Source organism: Chenopodium album, chromosome 19 (assembly GCF_948465745.1).
Source record: "Chenopodium album chromosome 19, dcCheAlbu1.1, whole genome shotgun sequence".
Taxonomy (NCBI): Eukaryota; Viridiplantae; Streptophyta; class Magnoliopsida; order Caryophyllales; family Amaranthaceae; genus Chenopodium; species Chenopodium album.
Genome location: NC_137852.1, coordinates 10,107,321 through 10,127,561, shown reverse-complemented (window position 1 = coordinate 10,127,561; position 20,241 = coordinate 10,107,321). Strand labels below are relative to the sequence as shown.

At 37.1% G+C, this 20,241-nt stretch overlaps 1 protein-coding gene and 2 pseudogenes across 1 annotated transcript; 2 read left to right on the top strand and 1 right to left on the bottom strand.

Moving 5' to 3' along the window:
• Positions 1–1,125: 1,125 nt before the first annotated feature.
• LOC145593989 (uncharacterized) lies at positions 1,126–3,996 on the bottom strand. Its single transcript, XM_081650339.1, has 5 exons — positions 3,777–3,996; positions 3,469–3,731; positions 2,884–3,426; positions 1,957–2,835; positions 1,126–1,725 (listed from the first exon to the last, which is right to left on the bottom strand). The coding sequence occupies exons 1-5, from the start codon at positions 3,994–3,996 to the stop codon at positions 1,126–1,128; spliced, it is 2,505 nt and encodes an 834-aa protein (XP_081506465.1).
• Positions 3,997–7,167: 3,171 nt separating this feature from the next.
• LOC145593988 (loganic acid O-methyltransferase pseudogene) lies at positions 7,168–8,369 on the top strand (annotated as a pseudogene).
• Positions 8,370–11,349: 2,980 nt separating this feature from the next.
• LOC145593987 (7-deoxyloganetic acid glucosyltransferase pseudogene) lies at positions 11,350–19,338 on the top strand (annotated as a pseudogene).
• Positions 19,339–20,241: the final 903 nt, after the last annotated feature.

The window sequence follows — 20,241 nt, the reverse complement described above, 5'->3', positions numbered from 1 at the left end:
TACAATCTGGCGCCAAGTGCTGATGACGGCCCCAAAGATCCCAGCATCTTGGACTCCCCAGTGCCTGAGAATGTACAATCTTGAAGGGGCGGGCAGTCATCACCGACATCTTCTTGTGGGTCTTGTATTATTGGGCCTTACCAGCTGTAACTCTCTTTTATTGTCCTTTGTATGCGTGAACATCTATTTTGGCAATGCTGTTTTATCGGCATATACCCCTTTTTTGTGGTGATGCCTGTCGATTGTCAATTTTATCTGTTATGCAAACTTATTTTTGTTTTCGTTGTCTGCTAACTGTCTGTTAATTTTTACACTTTATCGTAACTGTGTTGTTCTCTGCTTATCATTTCCTAATCTGCTTGTTTTTTACAACGTTATGATAACTATGTTGCCCTGCCAATTTCAGCATATATAAAAGACAATTTGCAAAATATAAATTTACCTGATAGTTTATCTGAAATCCGACAACTTTCAATTGGAAACCTCTTAAAAAACGCCAGCTTTGAAGATATCAGACTTCAAAACCTCGGCTTTGGAAGATATCAGATTCTTACCTCACTTGAAAAATTGTAATTAATCTTGAAAAATTGCATTAAAAATTACCAGCGTACTATGGGTATCACAAATACCATGCATTAAAAATTACCAGCGCACTATGGATATCACAAATACCATGCATTAAAAATTACCAGCGTACTATGGATATCACAAATACCATATCACTCCTTACTCCCCCCAGTGTACATAGTTCGTGTTAGAGCTATGTATACTGAGCCGTAACCGGTCGTTGATGGTTCAGATTATAACATTGGTCACCTACTGCTTTATTGTTTCAGCCAGTTAGGTACCCTCACGGCGATCACATTCTGAGCTATGCCTCATATCGACGTATACTCGAATTGATTTGGCCGGTATTATATTTTGAACCAGCAACCTCGTGAGTTAACGTATACAACTGATCAGGTTGTATATCTATTAACTTCACGGAAGCGGTTTTGAGCTGTCCGTCCCATTTAACGATGTTCTGTTAAATGGAGGATGCCTATTCCAACACATGTTGTCTGAATGCTTCTTCATTCATCACTGATGTCTTTCTTAATATCAGCTTCACATAAAAATTGTTCATTACACATAGTATTTCTTCAATACAGCTGAGTTACATACATTTTTTAGAGGTGTCCCATCCAAAGTTTCTAGGTAAAACGATCCTTGGATGACGACATCCCTAATCCGATAAGGCCCCTCCCAATTTGCAGTCAGCTTCCCATCTTCATTTCCCTTACCGGTCGCTTTTGTTCTTCGTAGTACAAGATCTCCTACACTTAACGGCCTATGGGATACTCTTTTGTTGTAGGCTCTTGACATTCTTGCTTTAAAGGCAGCTGACTTAACTGCTGCTTTTTCTCTCAGTTCTGGCAGAAAATCTAACTGTTGTCGTAGGAGTAAATCATTTTGGTCTTCACAGTAATGCTGAATCCGGAATGTCGGCAACCCGACTTCTGCTGGTATGACTGCCTCTGTTCCAAAAACTAGAGTATAAGGTGATTCATCCGTGGCTTCTCTTATTGTTGTCCTGTTTGCCCATAATATCTCTGGTATCAAATCTTCCCACAAACCCTTTGCATCTTCGATCTTCTTCTTAATTGCTGTTATGATCTGCTTATTTGCTGCTTCTGCCTGGCCGTTAGACTGTGGATGGCATACTGCTGCGTAAGCAAATTTCACCTTATACATCATTAAGAGATCTTTGACTGGCTTACAGTCAAATTGGGTTCCATGATCAAAAACCATCGCCATCGGCAACCCAAACCTTGTGAAGATGTTTTTCCATATAAACTTTTTCACTTCCGATGTCGTTATCTTCGTTACTGGCTCTGCTTCTATCCACTTCGTGAAGTAATCAATTCCCACTATCAGAAATTTTCTTCCACCCGTGGCCGATGGGAACGGGCCTACTATATCCATTCCCCACTGGGAAAAAGGGATTGGACTCAATATCGGAGTTAGATCATTTGGGGGTAAGTTGATAACTGGGGCAAACTTTTGACACTTCTCGCATTTTTTAATGTAAGCCACTGCGTCTGCATTCATTGTTGGCCAGTAGTAACCTCTTCTCATTGCTTCTCTTGACAAGGCTCTTGCTCCGAGATGGTTACCACAGCTTCCCTCATGCAATTCTTCTATCAATCTTGCTGACTCAAAATCCGCTATGCACCTTTGCAATGGTAGTGAAAACCCCCTTTTGTATAACTGGCCTTGGTACATAACGAACCATACACTATCCTTCCGCAATCTTTTCAGCTGTCCTTTATCTGTTGGCCCTACACCATGAACGATGTATGCCAGTATTTTATCGTACCATTGATCCCCCACATCAACACATAATACCTCTGCCGATATCTCATCTATGCTTCTCTGCTTTAAAACCTCTACCATAACTGTCCTTTCTAAGTCATTAAAACTTGAACTTGCCAATCTTGCCAGCGCATCTGCTTGAGCATTTTTCAATCTCGGAACTAATTTGATCTCAAAGTACTGCAGCTGAGCTGCTAACTGCTTCATCTTCTCCAAATATTTCACCATTGCCGGCTCTCGAGTTTCATACTCCCCACTAAATTGGCTTGATACCAGCTGAGAATCAGTTGTCAAAACTAGCCGTTTTGCTTCTGCTGCTATTGACAATTGCATTCCGGCTACCGCGGCTTCGTATTCGGCTTCATTATTTGTTGCCTTGAACTTAAACTTCATGGCATATTCAAACATTCTCCCATTTGGAGCCGTTATCACAATTCCTGCCCCTGCCCCCGTTGCCGTAGCTGATCCATCAACTGATACCTGCCATGTTCCCAATTCTTCCTCTTCATCGGTGTATGTGGTTTCAACAATAAAATCAGACAACGCTTGAGCCTTAATTGATGTTCTTGGCTTGTAGCCTATCTCATATTCCGACAACTCGACTGCCCATGCCAGTAATCTGCCAGATGTATCCATTTTACGCAACGATTTCTCTAAGGGATGATTAGTGAGCACCTCTATTGGATGTGCATCAAAGTAAGGCCTCAACTTCCTGGCTGCCACTATTACCGCTAACGCCATTTTTTCTATCACTGGATATCTACGCTCTGCCGCATTCAAAACATGACTGACAAAGTATATCGGCTGTTGTTGTTTCTTCCTTTCTACTAACAAAACGGCTGCTACCGTTTTTGGCGACGCCGAAATGTATAATTGCAACACTTCTCCCCTCTCGGGCCTGGCAATCGTGGGAAGAGACCTAAGATGATTCCTTACTACTTCTAGGGCATCACTTTGTTCTTTTCCCCACTCGAATGCCTTGTTCTTTCTTAGTACCATAAAGAACGGAAGTGCCTTATCAGCTGACTTGCTGATAAACCTGGTTAACCCTGCCATCCTGCCAGTCAACCTCTGTATATCATGAATGGTTTTTGGTTGTTTCATTTGAAGTACCGCATTCACCTTATCTGGATTCGCATCTATCCCCCGTTCACTGACCATGAAGCCTAGAAACTTCCCTAATCTAACTCCAAAAACACACTTCTCCGGATTTAACTTCATCTGATATTTCCTTAAAGTCTCAAATGTTTCTCTCAAATCTGCTATATGGTTTCCTTTTTCCTTGCTCTTCACTATCGTATCATCCACATACACCTCAACATTCCGTCCCTTCTGCTTCTCAAAAATCTTGTCTACCAATTTCTGGTAGGTTGCCCCTGCATTTTTCAACCCAAACGGCATTGCCTTATAACAATATACACCAACATCTGTCATAAAAGCCGTTTTATTCCTGTCAGCCTTATGCATGCTGACTTGATGATATCCTGAAAATGCATCCAGAAAACTAAGCATGGCATGACCAGAGGTTGAGTCTACTAATCTGTCTATCCGGGGTAGTGGGTAGCAATCCTTAGGGCAAGCCTTATTCAGATCTGTGAAATCTACACACATTCGCCACTTCCCTGTTGGCTTTCTCACCATTACTACATTTGCCAACCACTCTGGATATGTGCAAGGCTCAATGAACCCTGCTGCTAAGAGTTTATTTACTTCAGCCTGTATTGCTTATATCTTCTCAGTTGAGAAATTGCGCTTCTTTTGCCTTACCGGCCTGAACTTTCTGTCAAAGTTCAACTTATGCTCCATTACTTCTGGATGTATTCCCGGCATCTCACTGGCCGAGAACGCAAAGACGTCGGCATTTTCACGCAGCAAGCTTATCAGGTTACACCTAGTGTCCACATCCATATCAGCCCCAACCTTCACTGTCCTACTCGGGTCACCTGGTTGCAGTTCAACTTGGACGGTTTCTCCCCCCGGTAACGGCCTTGGTGTTTCCTCAGGTCTTGCATCAAAGTTTTTCATGGTTAAATCCTGAACTGTCGGCTCACCTTCCCTTATTGGGTTACATGGTATCGTAACACTACCAACTGGGTTCTTCAAAGCTGTAACATAACAGGCTTTTGACATAACCTGACCCCCATACACCTTCTCCACAGCACCTAAATTTGACACATAGGCTATTGCTAGATGGTAAGTTGACACAACGGCCTGCATGTCGTGAATTATCGGTCTGCCGATAATTGCGTTGTAAGCCGACTTGACATCCACCACCAGAAACTCTGCCATCACATCTCTTGCCTGTGGTCCATCACCCATCCTTACGGGCAACACAATGCTCCCTTCTGGCCTTACAGTCGACCCATTAAACCCAATCACTGGATACGATACCGGCTTCAAATATTGCCTTCCTATATTCATCTCATTAAAAGCTTGCACAAACAACACATTTGCTGAACTACCCCCATCTACCAATACTCTTTTGATGTCAGCCCCATTTATCTTGGTTATCAGGACTAACGGATCGTCATGCGGGAATACTACACCTCGTGCATCTTCCTCTGTAAACACAACTTGTGGTATTGAAGCCGGCCGAGGACGGTTGTCTACGTCTAAAGCACAAACTAGATGTCGGTGTTCCACCAAATGCTTCTTTGCCCCACTAATTGTCCCTCCATGAATCGGTCCTCCCGTTATTACATCTACTCTTCCAGTAGATAACGGTGGTACTCCTGCGTCCCCTTGTCGGACTATTCTTCCTTGAGTTCTTTCAGGTCTTGCTTCCATCTGTTGCCTCTCAACAGCTTGTGCCGGTTGCTGATTTCTGCCGGCATTCAACCGGTATTGTGTTAAGTGCCCTTTCCTGATCAATTCCTCAATGTTGTCCTTCAATTGTGTACACTCCTCCGTATAATGCCCCACATCCCTATGGAACATACAATACTTCTTTACATCCCTTGGCCTTGCTTTCTTGGGAATCGGCCTCGACCAATCTTCTCTATTCTGGTTTACTGAGTAGATTGCCGCCCTTGGTGTATTCAAGGGAGTGTAGGTGCTATATCTCATTGGCAGCCTTGTCGGTCTGGAATCTTGCCGACTTCCTCCTCCCCTTCCTGGGGTAGGAGCTCTCGGCCTGCTTCCTCCAGACGAGGTCCCTTCATACTGACTTTGCCCCTTTCCGGCAGTGACATGTCTGCTACTTGTCTTCATTAATTCCTCACTCTTTATATAATCATGAGCTTTGCTGAATGCCGCTGCCAATGTCGGCAGGTTCTTCCTTGTAAGATACCTCTTAAAATCCGAATCAATCAATCCATTCATTAAAGCCATCACAGCTATTTCCTGTTGCAATTTCGGAATGGTGTTTGCCTCATTGTTAAATCGCCTGATATAATCCCTCAAAGATTCATCCGGTTTTTGCTCCACAGCCATCAATTCTCCAGAGGTTCTCTGCCTCACACTGTTACTGACATACTGACCTACAAACATCTCAGTCAATCTTTCAAAGCTATCTACTGACCCGACTTCAAGGTTGTTAAACCAATCGGCTGCAGCCCCAATCAGAGTTGTCGGAAAGACTTTACACCAGACTGCATCCGAGTTAGTGTATAGCATCATGTGTCCCTCATAGGACGTTATGAATCTTGCCGGGTCCCCTCTTCCATCATACCGACAAGTCGGCATTTTCACCTTTTCCATTGGCTGATCCAAGACGTGCTGGGCAAATGAAGATGCCCTTAACTGCACCACTGTGCGCACTGCTTGTCCCTCTACTTGTGAACTTCTCTGCTGCTGAGTTCCAGTACTCACAACGTGACTTGAGGATTGTTCAACCCGCCGTGATGTTGTATGCGATCTTATTGGCGACTCATGTCGGGGTCTCCTCGACGAGTTCTCCAACTGATTGTGTTGTTCCTCCTGGTGACGGTGCGATGTTCCTCTATCGGCCTGGGCAGCTTCTCTTTCAGCCCGTGCCGCCTCAGCCTCCTTTCTCTTCCTACTCATTGCACTCATCACCCTTGCGGCTGTTTCCAACTCATCTGGAGTGAATGCCGCCATAGGATCCTCTGCCTCCCCTCCTCCTACAGGGGGAGTTATCGGCATATAGAATTGATTACCCTCTAGGGTATGGGTTTCATCTACTATTTCCACCTGGGGTTGTTCTACTGGTATTCCATTGTTTCCGGCCATTGTTATCGTTGTTATATGAATGTTTTTGTGTGAGGTTCTTAGGCGATAGAAGTGATCAACTGTCCCCTCCTTCTAGCGCCAAATTGTTTCTGTCTGATCTTGACTTCCCCAAGAATTCGGACCTGAGATCCTGATACTCCTATCGGCAAGCTGAGAACCTACACAATGAGAAGAAGTTAGCTAACCCCGGGGTGGTCCGGGGATAACCACTCCGATGATAAAGTCAGAAGGTGTTTAAGAGAGAAGAAGATAAGTAAGAGAGAAAGTAGAGAGAGAGAGAAAGTGTAATTCATGTCCTCATTAATGAGGTCTTACCTACTATTTATAATAGTTTACCTTGACAGGTGGCTCTCATCCATGCAGAGCCTTTTGTGCCAAGTGTCGAGCTTCTGTTGCCACGTGTTGAATTCCGGCAAGCCGACATGTCTTCTTTCTGGAACATATCAGCATCCTCTTATAATTATTGGAACCTGGTCACGTGTTTTCAAAAGATATCGGTCATACTCAGATATCATCCCATACAACTTCTTTTCGCCCATTACTACCACAACACCATCAGCAACCCCGACGATCCGGTTAGCTGACCTTGGCTGCTCAGTAGGTCCGAATACATTCACTGCAATGCAAAATGTGATAGACAGAATCACAACCAAAGCCAAATCCTTGTCTTGCCAAAACCCGCAATTTCAAGTCTTCTTCAATGATCATGTAGGAAATGATTTCAACACCCTCTTTACCTCATTTCCCTCTGATCGTGCCTAGTTCTCAGCCGGTGTGCCCGGTTCCTTCTATGGCCGTCTCTTCCCTGACTCATCGCTCCACTTCATTCACCCGTCGTATTCTCTACAATGGTTGTCTAAGGAGCCTAAGGAGTTGAGTAACAAGGAATCCGAGGCGTGGAATGGTGGGAGGATCCACTACACTAGTGCTCCGCGAGGTGTTGTGGATGCTTATGCTAGACAGTTTTCGGAAGACATGGAATTGTTCTTGGGTGAAAGAGCGAAAGAGCTCGTAGTTGGTGGGATGATGGTGCTCATTATGCCTTGTATACCAGATGAAACTGTGGCTCATTCTCAGGTTCCTGCTGGGATTATGTTCGACCTCTTGGGTGCTTCCCTAGTCGATATGGCTAAAGATGTAAGTCTCTTTTGTTCTTTTAGTTTTAATCAATTGACTAGGTAATGCCCAAATTATGCTTGATTTTATTGATTAGATTGTTTGATGGCTATTAAGACCCTGAAATCCTGAATAAGATAAAAGCATGATTTCATCTTATTCGCTTTTAGGTCAAATGAAGTGTTACAATATGTTATTGATTAAATTTTGCTTCTAATTTACATGCAAAAGTAGAAGATTACAATGTGTTTGTGATTTTACTAATAACAAAACTAGTTCAAAATTTTTCTAAGTAATCTTTTTTTTTTTTGTCTTTTTTTTTTCCTCTTCCTTAATGATTTTAGGGAGTCATAAGCCAAGACCAAGTAGACTCCTTCAATTTGCCAATCTACGGCGTTTCACCAAGGGAGATGGAATCCTTAGTAAAGAAGAATGGGCGGTTTAGCATTGAGAAAATGGAGTTAACTGATCCAACTTCAGGAAGAAAGAAAAATGAGGGTGGTTCTAAGACATCAGGTGATGGTAACGCGATAGCGAATCACTTGAGAGCTGGAATGGAAGGAATTTTGTCTAAACATTTTGGCGTTGAGAAAATGGATGAACTGTTTGATAGGTTTTCTAAGAAGACCATTGAGTTTTCTGAAAAGTTCAAGTCAAGCCTTAAGCAAGGAACTCAATTGTTCATTGTCCTTGTCAAAAAGAATTAAGCTATAATTTCCTAGTTTTCAGAAGTTGTTGTTTAAACATGTTTTATATTGGGCTGCTAAGTTGAGGAAATAAAAAGTTTGCTTCTTATTTTTACTTGTTAATGGGCCATAATATTGGGCCGAAAAAACAAAAGAGATTCGAATTGATTTAGTTGGTAATGCATATCTCAATTGACAATAACACAGTAATATGTGCTTTAAAAAAAAAACAATAATAGGTTATTGAGCCTATTTTTTTTTTTTTCAACATTTAGTTTAAATACTAGACAATTGCAAATTTTTAACATTATGTAAAAAGAATCTGAACGTCGCAAATTTTGAACATTTGGTAAAAATATATGAACAATCGCAATGTACGCCTATAAACATTTAGCAAAAAGATATGAATAATTGCAAAATTTGAACATTTAGTAAAAAAGATCCAAACACTGTACCATGCCCATACTTTTTGGTAAAAAAATCTGAACAATCACCGATAATCCAGCTAATCTAGATGGACCAGAGTGCACAATAGACTTATTGGTTAAAAAGTCCATCTCTTATAATGGCTCATGATTTTGGGCCGCAAAACCAAAAGAGACAGGGAATGGTTTTGCTTTTTCTAATTACCTTATTGTTTGTAAATTGTAATGGTTGTTTTGGCCATTTGGACTAAAAGGTCATTATTAATAGGTTATGGTTTAGAGAGTAAGAGAGTCCCTCCTAAAATGCTTGTAATCTGTCATATACTTTCTCCATTTTTTTTTATCGCAACGTTGAAAATTGTACATTATGGACACAATATTCTTTGACGGTTTTTTGTGATTTTATACGTTAAAAATAGTCACGTAAGGTCTTGTTAAATTTTCTCGATATGTACTTTCAAACTACTAACATTCCATTAATTTTTACTTAAGTATACTTGAAGATATTAATGTTGTAAAAAGTTCATTGACAAAATTGAAAACTCCAATTAAAAAATGAGCAGAAGAACTGCGAAATTATTTAATATTTAAAAATCAATTTTTTATAATTTTTATAATACTATAATTTTTATAATACAAAATTATTTGGTTAAACATTGCATTGGAGTTCCTGCAAATAGTGGGTGTTAAAAAAAATTTGGGAACGAAGATAGTACAATTACAAAATTTATTATTTGAGTCGAGGATGGGAAATTAGAATTACGGAGTACTAATTTACCTAAATCAACTAGACAAATATACAAGTATAACCAAATACAACCAACACGTACTAAAGCTCTATGTCCAAAGTCGTCTTAGTTATGAAAAAAACCATTGACAATAATGCGTTGTTTGTTTGGTAAAAGAAAAAAAATACATTGAGTGCACCGTGCACTCATGTGTATTGTTGATGCCAAAAATCGTCAAGGGACAACGCTAGGCTGGGACGTCGACGGCTAGACAGATTAAGCTAATGATAATTAAGTATGGAAATTAAAAGATGAAGACAACGATATTTTGTTGACGTAGAAAACCCAATATAGTGGGAAAAATTGCGGGTGAGAGAAGTCCACCGATTTCACTATGAATGATTGAATGTTACAATGTAATTTTAGGCTTCGAGAGTGCGAAGTAGAGAACCCTCTTCTTTCCCTAAGTTACAAATCTATTTATATGAAGTAATTAACAGCTTGATTTTCGTAGTTATCTGTTGAAGCTTGATGATTATCTTCCGTGATTTCAGGGAATTAGTTAGCTGAACTTGATTGGGTGTATTAGAGCAACGACTATCTCTGACTGAATACATCTAGGGCTTGTCATACTTTGTCAAACGGATCCCTAAAGTATAGGGACATGAGTTGCTATCCTTCAATGACGCTTCCTGTTGACGTCTGAACTTCTTAGACGCGTCATGAAAATTCTGCACTAACATGTAGATAACAATTTTTGCTACTCCAACCATATCGATTACTAATTTGTATTATTTAAGACAATGGCTAAGAGAGTGATGTCCACCAAATGTCTATGTTACCCTTATTATTATATTGAATTTGAAAGGAAAAAAAAAAAACCTTAACATATATCAATTCAAGAAAAAAAAAATTCATTGAATTTTCACCTATAGTTAATCATGGAGCAAATTAAGGGCATGATTAGTGCACAACTATATTTTTGATGCATATGCATCAAACAACTACTCCGTATATAACTATGTACGGAGTACTTTTTTTTTTTTTAACAGGAAAATAACTATTCAATGATATAATTTTTCTTAGTGAACAACATAGATAAGCTTAATTAATAATTAAGGTGAAAAGTTTTTTTTAAAAAAAAATTAAGATAAAAAAAAAAAGAAGAAGAAGAAGATAAGGGTAAAAGGTGAGATTATTTTGGGATTATTCAATGATGGGATTATTCATTCCATTATTTTAATTTTTGATTTGCATGCGTGTTTTTTTTTTTTTTTTTTTAGTTTTGACGGAGCATACATATTCATTTCAATTACTAGAAGCAATAGTAGCAAAAACTTACAGTTTTGAGACAATTTAAGTCATTAAAGGTAGGTATTTGTTCACGACCAAGAAGCAAGAAGTTTAAATACTTCTTCTCTTGCCTTTTCTTGCCAATCTTGATGCATGCTTAGCGCTACGATAGCCCAAGTGAGCGAATTTGCAGTTGTCTCGTGCCCTAAAAAACCTAGAAAAATGCATGAATTAAAAAAAATTTAGTATCACATATTTATTACTCTAATACTCTGGGAGTGATTACCGTATTAAAATGAGTGCCCTATGCCCACGATCCTCTCGAGGAGTCGAGGGTACCTCTCTTTTAAATAAATACTTCGTAATCCGTATTATACTATATATATATATATATATATATATATATATATATATATATATATATATATATATATATATATATATATATATATATATATATAATACGAAGTAGTAGAGAGTTGCATTTATAATTTGTCAATATATTTAGATTATCTACTAAAACCCGATTAACACTCTGAATCTCAAAATCAAAATATGGAGCATCAATCTTCTACTCAAGTACCTCATGTTCTTATTTTTCCAGTTCCATTACAAGGCCATGTAGGCCCTTCGCTAAATTTAGCTGAACTTCTATGCCTTGCAAATCTTAAGGTAACCTTTCTACACACGATACATAACCACCATTGGCTCACCAAGCACGTTGACATCGAAGCTCGTTTTTCCCGGTATCCGGGGTTTATGTTCAAGACGGTATCGGACGGGCTACCCGATGATCATCCACGTACTGATCCTAAGAGGTTGACTGAATTGTTTCAGGGATTAGCGTGTGTAGTGCTAAATCCCTTTTGAGGGATATTTTGGTAGGAGATAAAGTGACTTGTTTAATATTGGATGAATGGTTGAGTTTTGCATATGATGTAGCAAATGAAGTGGAAGTGCCTGTAATGGCGTTTAGTACTTCAGGTGCATGCTTTACTTGGACACTTCATTGTATTCCAAAGCTCATTGAAGCAGGGGAATTGCCCTTCAAAGGTAAGCATACATCTTATGGCTTGTTTTGCATTATTTTTTGTATACAGTGTCCAGTTTTTTTTCAAAACTAAAAACCAAAAACAATATTTAAAAAAAAAAAAAAGAATTTGATTTTATAAAACAAAAAAACAAAAAAAAAAAAAAACAGAAATCCACAATAATTTTATATTAATTAGTGTTTTCAATTTTGTTTTCTTTTGTAATTTTTTGAAGCACATATAGGATTGTTTAGTGTAGGGTGTTCAAAAACAAAACTATACCAAATGCAAGATAACTAGTCCGATCTCTAAGGCGGATCTTTAAATTTTTTTTTTTGAAAGAAGGCAGATCTTTAATTTGATCTGTTCCAAAACCCTATAAAAATTAGTGTTAGATCAAACCAATTTTGGTGTTTAAAATTATGCGTAAAATGTCTAGTATTAGTGTAATTTATTTACTTTTCCACATGTTGGTAATTCTTTATATAGTATGAGCTATATATTTAACATTAGAATTACAGGAAATTAAATACAAGTAATAAAAAAAAAAATTAAAGTTTATATTGTTAGTAGATAAGCAAATTAAACGAAAGTACTTATCTCAATGTTGTGTAGACCAATTGATAATTGCCGCGTCGTGGTAAACCACTGACCTAAAAGACGATTCCGCGCTACCCGGGTGCAGTAGACATCAAGCGGTCGCCCTCCAGGATAAGCACAGCGCCGGAATTTGTGTGCACTCACAAACCCGACTGGAACCAGAATACTTGCCCAAAAACCGAAGGGATAAATTTAGAGAGGGTAAAAGATAGCTGATTTTTGTGTGTCTTATGGAAGCAAAGAAACATGAATATATGTATGTATGTTTTAAGAGGTTGGAGCATAGCTTATAAAGCATAGGAAGGTGTGAAACGGAAGCCAGCAACAATGGGTAAAACCATCAGCCATTAAAGGCATAAATGCCATACTTAATCAACATTAACTAGCCATTAAAAGAGCTAATAAAAGGGTAATTCAAGGGAGCATAATTACCGGCTATTAAGAGCAATCTCAACAGCCACACACAATTAACCATTAATGTGACTTTCTTTGTTTAACATCAAGAACTTCCAACAATCCCCCACAGGTTCGAAGATGTGAAAAGAAAGAAAGAAAATTGGTTTTGGGCAAAACAAAACAATTGCATAAGTGTCAATGTCTCGCGACTTGAATTAACACATAGTGGACATCAAGCTATGATCCCTCACCTACCAAGTGACCTTCGTCTTGAACTTAATAGGGAGTTAGGGACCCGTCACATTGAGCCACACAATTGAACATGTATAATATTCTGAAATTCCGCGAATAAAAGTGACGCATTATACTGGCCATACGTCCAGCCTGGATGCTCATAGGTGCTCTAGAGTATTAGCCCACCCAATACTCATAGGAAGCGGCCACACTTCCACACCTAAGTAGGTGAATCCCATCAAGTGTGAGCTACATCACACCACCAAAAATATGGATATGGGTTCATTAAGAGCCATATGCTCAACCTCTTTCCATTTGTAGCAAGCACACATCAAACATCTAGGGATGGACAAAATAAAATTTTGTGCTTCCGAATTATTCCATAATGTTCCCCTTTGAACTCATGATGAGTAGGAGTTGATTACTTGTAATTCATACTTTGGGCTTTAGTCCCATCCCTTCCGATGTTACCAAAACTAGTTTTGTACAAGGCCTTTATTAGTTAACGGATCCGTAACATTCCTTTTAGACTTTTTCTAGTCTAGTGATATCACCCTATTCGACAATTTATCTCTGACATCAACCATTATAGGCATGGTTCAATCAAAAGTAACTTCAACTTGCAAATCACAACGAATTCCCCTACAATGGGATATTTGCAAGCACATTTGCTCATAAGAGCCATATACTCTTGACCATCTTGCCTCATAATAACCTGTCAATTCAAGAGCAATAAATTTAGATTATTCCAAAACAAACATAGCAAAACAAGGTTGCTTAGCACAAATTCAAAACATAGCTCCACCACTTAGTGGTGCAGACATAACCGCTTGAGTTTGAACTCATCGTCGAACTCCAATCACTCATGGAAACTTGCAATAGTGAAACTCTAATCTTGTGTACTTTTCAAGTACCTATGCAACCTCCTCAAAACGATATAAAGATCATTGCTCGAGTTAAGAGTATACTTTCTTAATCTACTTACATAATAAGCAATGTCAAACTAAGAATAGCTCCCAAGAAACATAGCAATACCAAATAGACACAAATTAAATGCTCACATATGATCAAGAAAATTCAAAATCTTTATATTGTAGCAATGACTCATCCATCCCAAGTTTAGCCATACAAACTTTCAACAAAACTCAATGAAATAGCAACAAAAATCCATAGAAGAAATATCATGCATTACAATCCCAAGAAAAAGATTGTAGAATTCTACACATAGTTAGACATAACCTAACTCATAGTCAACGACTTCTTCCACGGAAACAATCACTCATGACATTTCACTAGTTTAAAGTTGATACTCTAAAGACATAAAGATACCAAAACAAACTTGTAAGGCAAACACCATCAAAAACCGTCTTTAGCACAATTAATCACTTTAAGGCTTTGCATTAAACAATTGAAAATTCTAATGTCATGAGTAATAATACACATATATGCTCAAAGACAATTTATTCAATAAAGAATCAATAATTAAGAAAGACTCAAGACAAAAATTACTCCAAGACTCGCCTACAAAGTCATGAACGAAATGCAAATATCAAGCAAAAATAGAGCCAAGACTTTGAGTCCAACACTAATACTTTATTACTTCCCCCACATTGGACGACAAAGTCCTATTCAAAGCCCTTAGCAACACGCCTAAAACCCACGTTTCTCAATGAATGAAACACCCTCCAAAATTCATATGGGGTCTGTAATGACATAAACTCCTTATATAGAAATTTTATAAGTTCAAAAACTTATAACCCCCACATGAAAACATAAGGTCCAAATCTCAAAATAAAGCATAGTCAAATACATGGTTGGGAAGAAAATTCATAAGTGTGTCATGGTGTAATAAACTAATACCATATAAAGTGGACAAGAGTAGAAAACTTTATTTGAAACATTGAATTAATTAAAAAAAAATAATAATAATTCAATAACACTTCAATATATTAATTCTCATGCCACCATATATGAAATTCAAGCCATTACAAATTACTCATGCAATATTCATAAAGAACTATAACACAATAAAGAGCCATAGGCGGTAACATGTGTCATCATAAAAATTGAAAAAATGTAGTCTAATTCCCAAAAAAACTTCACTTGAAAATTCTCCAAAGAGAAAGTCATATAATATCCTTAAGAAAAATTATCACATAATTTCCCTTCACAAAACTCAACTAGTTTGAGAATTATATATTTTACACATGTTAATGAAATACCGAAAATAAGGTAATGATTATATGCATTTAAAGTCATACTCATAAATATCGAAATTATAACTTTTACTTTCTATTAATCATTCAACAAATATTTAGTTGACAAATTGAACATTTTGTCAATACTCACAAAAGCATATATCTGTTAAGATGATTACTAGGGATTAAACCAAATGATAAACATAATAACATGAGACTTGGTTTAGAATGAACCTCCCTTGAATTAAATCAAGTGACATGTGTGTGACCTCTATGAGATGTCCAACCATCCTTGTTGTAAATAAGGGCCTCAAGATGTCATCATAAGTCACTAATATGAGCAGCTAATGAGAATCCAACCGTTGAAAAATAAGCCTCATGTGCCCCAAGCTCACTCCCAAAATTCAACCCAAACCGACCAAGGACGGCCTTTGATCGGGGGTCATCTTTGGGACTGCTCTCGAAAATCCGCGGATATCGAACAAGTCCTAAAACTCAAAAATATAAATCAAAAGCATTAGAAAATTTCAACCAAAACTCCACAAAACAATGAGATTTAGGAAACATCATAATACTCCCTCATGTTATCATATAAGAATGCAACAAGTTATGCATATATACAACAACATAATATTAGCCAATCAAAAAATTAAAATAACCCATATTACTATATTCGTAAGGTCATATTTTCACAAATGAGTAAAAACTAAAATACTCGAAATAATCACAAGTGTTAAAACACTAAGAACAGTACAACTACAAAATTTTCTCATTCAATAAATTCACAATCCTCAATAAACTATTATTTGCAAAATGCATCTTCACAAAGGATAGTATACAGTATAACTACAAAATTGAATAACGATAATAATAAACCAAACAAAATTTCCATTAAGAAAAGTGGAGAACTGATAACAAAATATAAAGGTCCAATTAAATAACGTAAGGTATTATCATATACTTCGTAGTATACTCTCACATGCTCATGAGTAACCAAGTGGACATATATAATAACTAATAAGTCAATGACCAACACATTTGCCATTATATTACTCATTGCAAATAAAATTAACATTCATAATATAACATGGACATAAAGCAATATACTCTTACAAGTTTTAGCATTACCCACTAATTAGAAATTGGAGGAAGATCAACCAAATCAGAGAAAATTATAAATCGAAGTATAGAACAAATACTCTATAAACACATGATAACTAATAACAAGAAGATGGTCCTTTTTTCAATACAACTCATCTCCTCACATACGCAACAAATGAGCAAAATATGGTCCAAGTAAAACCAAAACCTTATATGATAATTTAAATGATTCAACAAATAAGGAATAACGGAAAATTTCTTTCAGATTAGTCAACTGCAAAATCAAGACCAAACTTTCCATTATACATTATTCACATTATAGCCCTTCTCACAGTAACTGACAACCATCAATTTAATAAATTCTATTCCATGAAATTATTCATCATAGAATTAGTACACAAGTACACAACACAAAATTGATCCAAATAAAACCGCATCCTAACTAACATGTGAAAGCTCATAATTCTTAGAATAAAGAATTTGCAATTTCGACACATAAGCAATCATACAATTGGAATAAATAAATCGTCTTTTAGATTGTTAGTAGATAAGCAAATTAAACGAAAGTACTTATCTCAATGTTGTGTAGACCAATTGATAATTGCCGCGTCGTGGTAAACCACTGACCTAAAAGACGATTCCGCGCTACCCGGGTGCAGTAGACATCAAGCGGTCGCCCTCCAGGATAAGCACAGCGCCGGAATTTGTGTGCACTCACAAACCCGACTGGAACCAGAATACTTGCCCAAAAACCGAAGGGATAAATTTAGAGAGGGTAAAAGATAGCTGATTTTTGTGTGTCTTATGGAAGCAAAGAAACATGAATATATGTATGTATGTTTTAAGAGGTTGGAGCATAGCTTATAAAGCATAGGAAGGTGTGAAACGGAAGCCAGCAACAATGGGTAAAACCATCAGCCATTAAAGGCATAAATGCCATACTTAATCAACATTAACTAGCCATTAAAAGAGCTAATAAAAGGGTAATTCAAGGGAGCATAATTACCGGCTATTAAGAGCAATCTCAACAGCCACACACAATTAACCATTAATGTGACTTTCTTTGTTTAACATCAAGAACTTCCAACATATATTTCCTCCGTGTTCTGTCTATTATTTAGAATTCCACTTTGACTATTACGGAGTTTTAGGAGAGGAAGCTGAATGATTTAAAATATTGGGTAAGTAGGGTTTGTTGGGATAAAAAAAATACAATATTGGGATAATAGACTAATACGGAGTAGTTAAGTAAAATGTAAGGGATGTGAGTAGAGAAAATTCATTATTAAAAAGTAGAAGTGAGAACTATGTGAGGAGACAAAAACAATTAAAAAAAAAAAGAAGTGATATATTTAAAAAAAAACCACCGAAAACAAAAAAAAAGTGACACTTGACCTCTTAAAAGAAAGGTTATTGTTCAACCATCTAGACTATTTGTCAATTATGCTTTAATTTAACCTTGCACAATAAATAATATTATACTATAAAGTATTTTTTTTTTTTTTTGACAAAGATACTATAAAGTATTGAAAATACATATTACATACACACTATTAGATGTTCTTAAAATTAACAGTTGCACAACTATAAAAGTAGTAAACCGGGGCTACTCACTAGTAATTTCTTAAAAAGCGAAAATTAAAAAATAAAATAAAATAAATTTGTTTGAAATGCATAACACTAACTAGTTTTAAAATCTTTTATGTTATTTTTGAAATGCATATGATCACTAGGTAGTTTTAAAATATTTTAATAAGAAATGCTCTTTTCTTTTGATGAAATATCAAAAAGTTGTGACTACTCCTTATTACGAAGTAATTATGATTTATGAATTGTTTTATTGTTGCCGTATTGCTCGTATATCGAAAGTAAAAAATCAAATTCAATGAAGTTTTGTAGTAACACTCCTGAAGTCTTGATAAGAGAACGAATGTTAATACGTCGTATCATAATTTGTTTATACTCTTTCTCTCATTTGAAGTTTGTAGGATTTTAATGATATTTGTGAGAATACTTACAAATTACAATGAACTACAGATGAAGAAATGGATGAGCTAGTAAAGAATGTTCCTGGGATGGATAGCTTCCTTCGCTACCGCGACCTTCCTAGTTTCTTCCGAAAGCTAGACACATCAACCTGCCATAAACTCCTACATCGATTCAGCGGCGAGATACAACTAATGAAGAAAGCTCACTCCTTCATTCTCAACACTTTTGAGGATCTTGAAGGTCCATGTCTTTCCCTAATTCGCGAGCATTGCTCAAAGGTCTACTCCATAGGACCGTTACATGCTCACCTAGAACACAAACTCGGTACAAAAGAAATAACATTGTCTAATACTAATAATGACTCTTTGGATGTAGATCGAAGTTGCATATCTTGGTTGGACCAAAAGCCTAACAAATCTGTTGTCTATGTGAATTTTGGTAGCTTAGCTATCCTCACAAAGGACCAATTGACGGAATTTTGGGTCGGGCTAGTCCAGAGTTACAAGTACTTTCTTTGGGTTATAAGGCCCGATCTCATTATCGAAAGTGACATAGATAGTCCAACCCAAGGTCACCTCTTAGAGGGTACTAAGGAAAGAGGGTGTATAGTGAAATGGGCTCCACAAGAGGAGGTCTTGGCTCATCCAGCTGTTGGCGGGTTCTTTACTCATTGTGGATGGAACTCAATACTAGAAAGTATTGTGGCTGGGGTGCCAATGCTTTGTTGGCCTTACTTTTCGGATCAGCTAGTTGATAGCCGATTTGTTAGTGAAGTTTGGAAAATTGGTCTTGATATGAAGGATACTTGTGATAGAACAATAGTGGAGAACATGATTAATGATCTCTTGGAGAGGAAGCAAGACAAGCTAGAAACATCAATGTCTATAATGTCACACTTAGCAAACAAAAGCATAAGTGGAGGCGGATCCTCCTACTCAAATGTTAACCATCTAATTCAGGATATAAAAGCGTTTATCAAGACAGAGCCATCCTAATAATTGTCATAGTTTGTTCTACATTATTCTAAAATATGTTGTACAAACCCAAATGTTGTTTAATTCTAATAGGTGTTTAATTCGTATGTAATTTTCCAATCTTTGCTACATTATTCTAGAATATGCAGTGACACTACTCCTAAAAACAAATTTACGTGATACTTTTACAACTTCTAATTGCAATTTAACCCCTACGAACTAAGAACATTACTCAACATTATAAAGTGATCATGGCCGGGACAAAAATTAACCCGATCGAGCTGGGCCTGAAATACTTGTCCAAAAAATCTGCTTAAACCTGTCACTTTTCAGGGTAGGCCTTCATTGGTCATGTCTACTATATAGTACGAAGTAATTATTTGGTCAAACGTGTCAATATTTGATCATGAGTTCACATCAAAATGTAAAAAATTAAATTAATAGAAAAATTGTCTTGGATAGTCTAACCTTTGTCTGGTACTTACTTCCAATATAATCCCACACACCTTTTGATTATTCTAGAATATTCCAACCTTTGATATCCATTTACTTGTAGCAATCCTAGCAGGTTACCACAACATTATGAATGGTCTTTTTACAAATACTCATTTCTATCTAGATACACTTTCATATGTGCTGATTATATCTGATATATGAGAGCATTTTTGCAAGTTTGCTTTTGCGAATAAAATGATATCACCTTGCCTTATCAATGAGAAATTCTTGATGCTCCTGTACAAACCGAGCCTCACTAACCAACTTATCAGTTGCTACTTTGGAGATCAGATTAAAAAATCTCGGTCCATAGAAGAAGTAAATATTGTGATATCGAATCCCCTTACCTTATAAATTAGTGACAGAACGAGGGGGTCTACCATTGGTAAGTAATTTATACACATTGAATGGATGCTTCATGTTTTTCAA

What these genes read in the sequence shown, in the direction of transcription:
- LOC145593989 (XM_081650339.1), bottom strand. Translation starts at nt 3,996, where the DNA reads ATGGTGAGAAAGCCAACAGGGAAGTGGCGAATGTGTGTAGATTTCACA. An exon ending in GGCTTTTATGACAGATGTTG is followed by an intron (nt 3,732 to 3,776) that starts GTGTATATTGTT and finishes TGAAAAATGCAG; the next exon opens with GGGCAACCTACCAGAAATTG. An exon ending in AAGCGTTGTCTGATTTTATT is followed by an intron (nt 2,836 to 2,883) that starts GTTGAAACCACA and finishes GGAACATGGCAG; the next exon opens with GTATCAGTTGATGGATCAGC.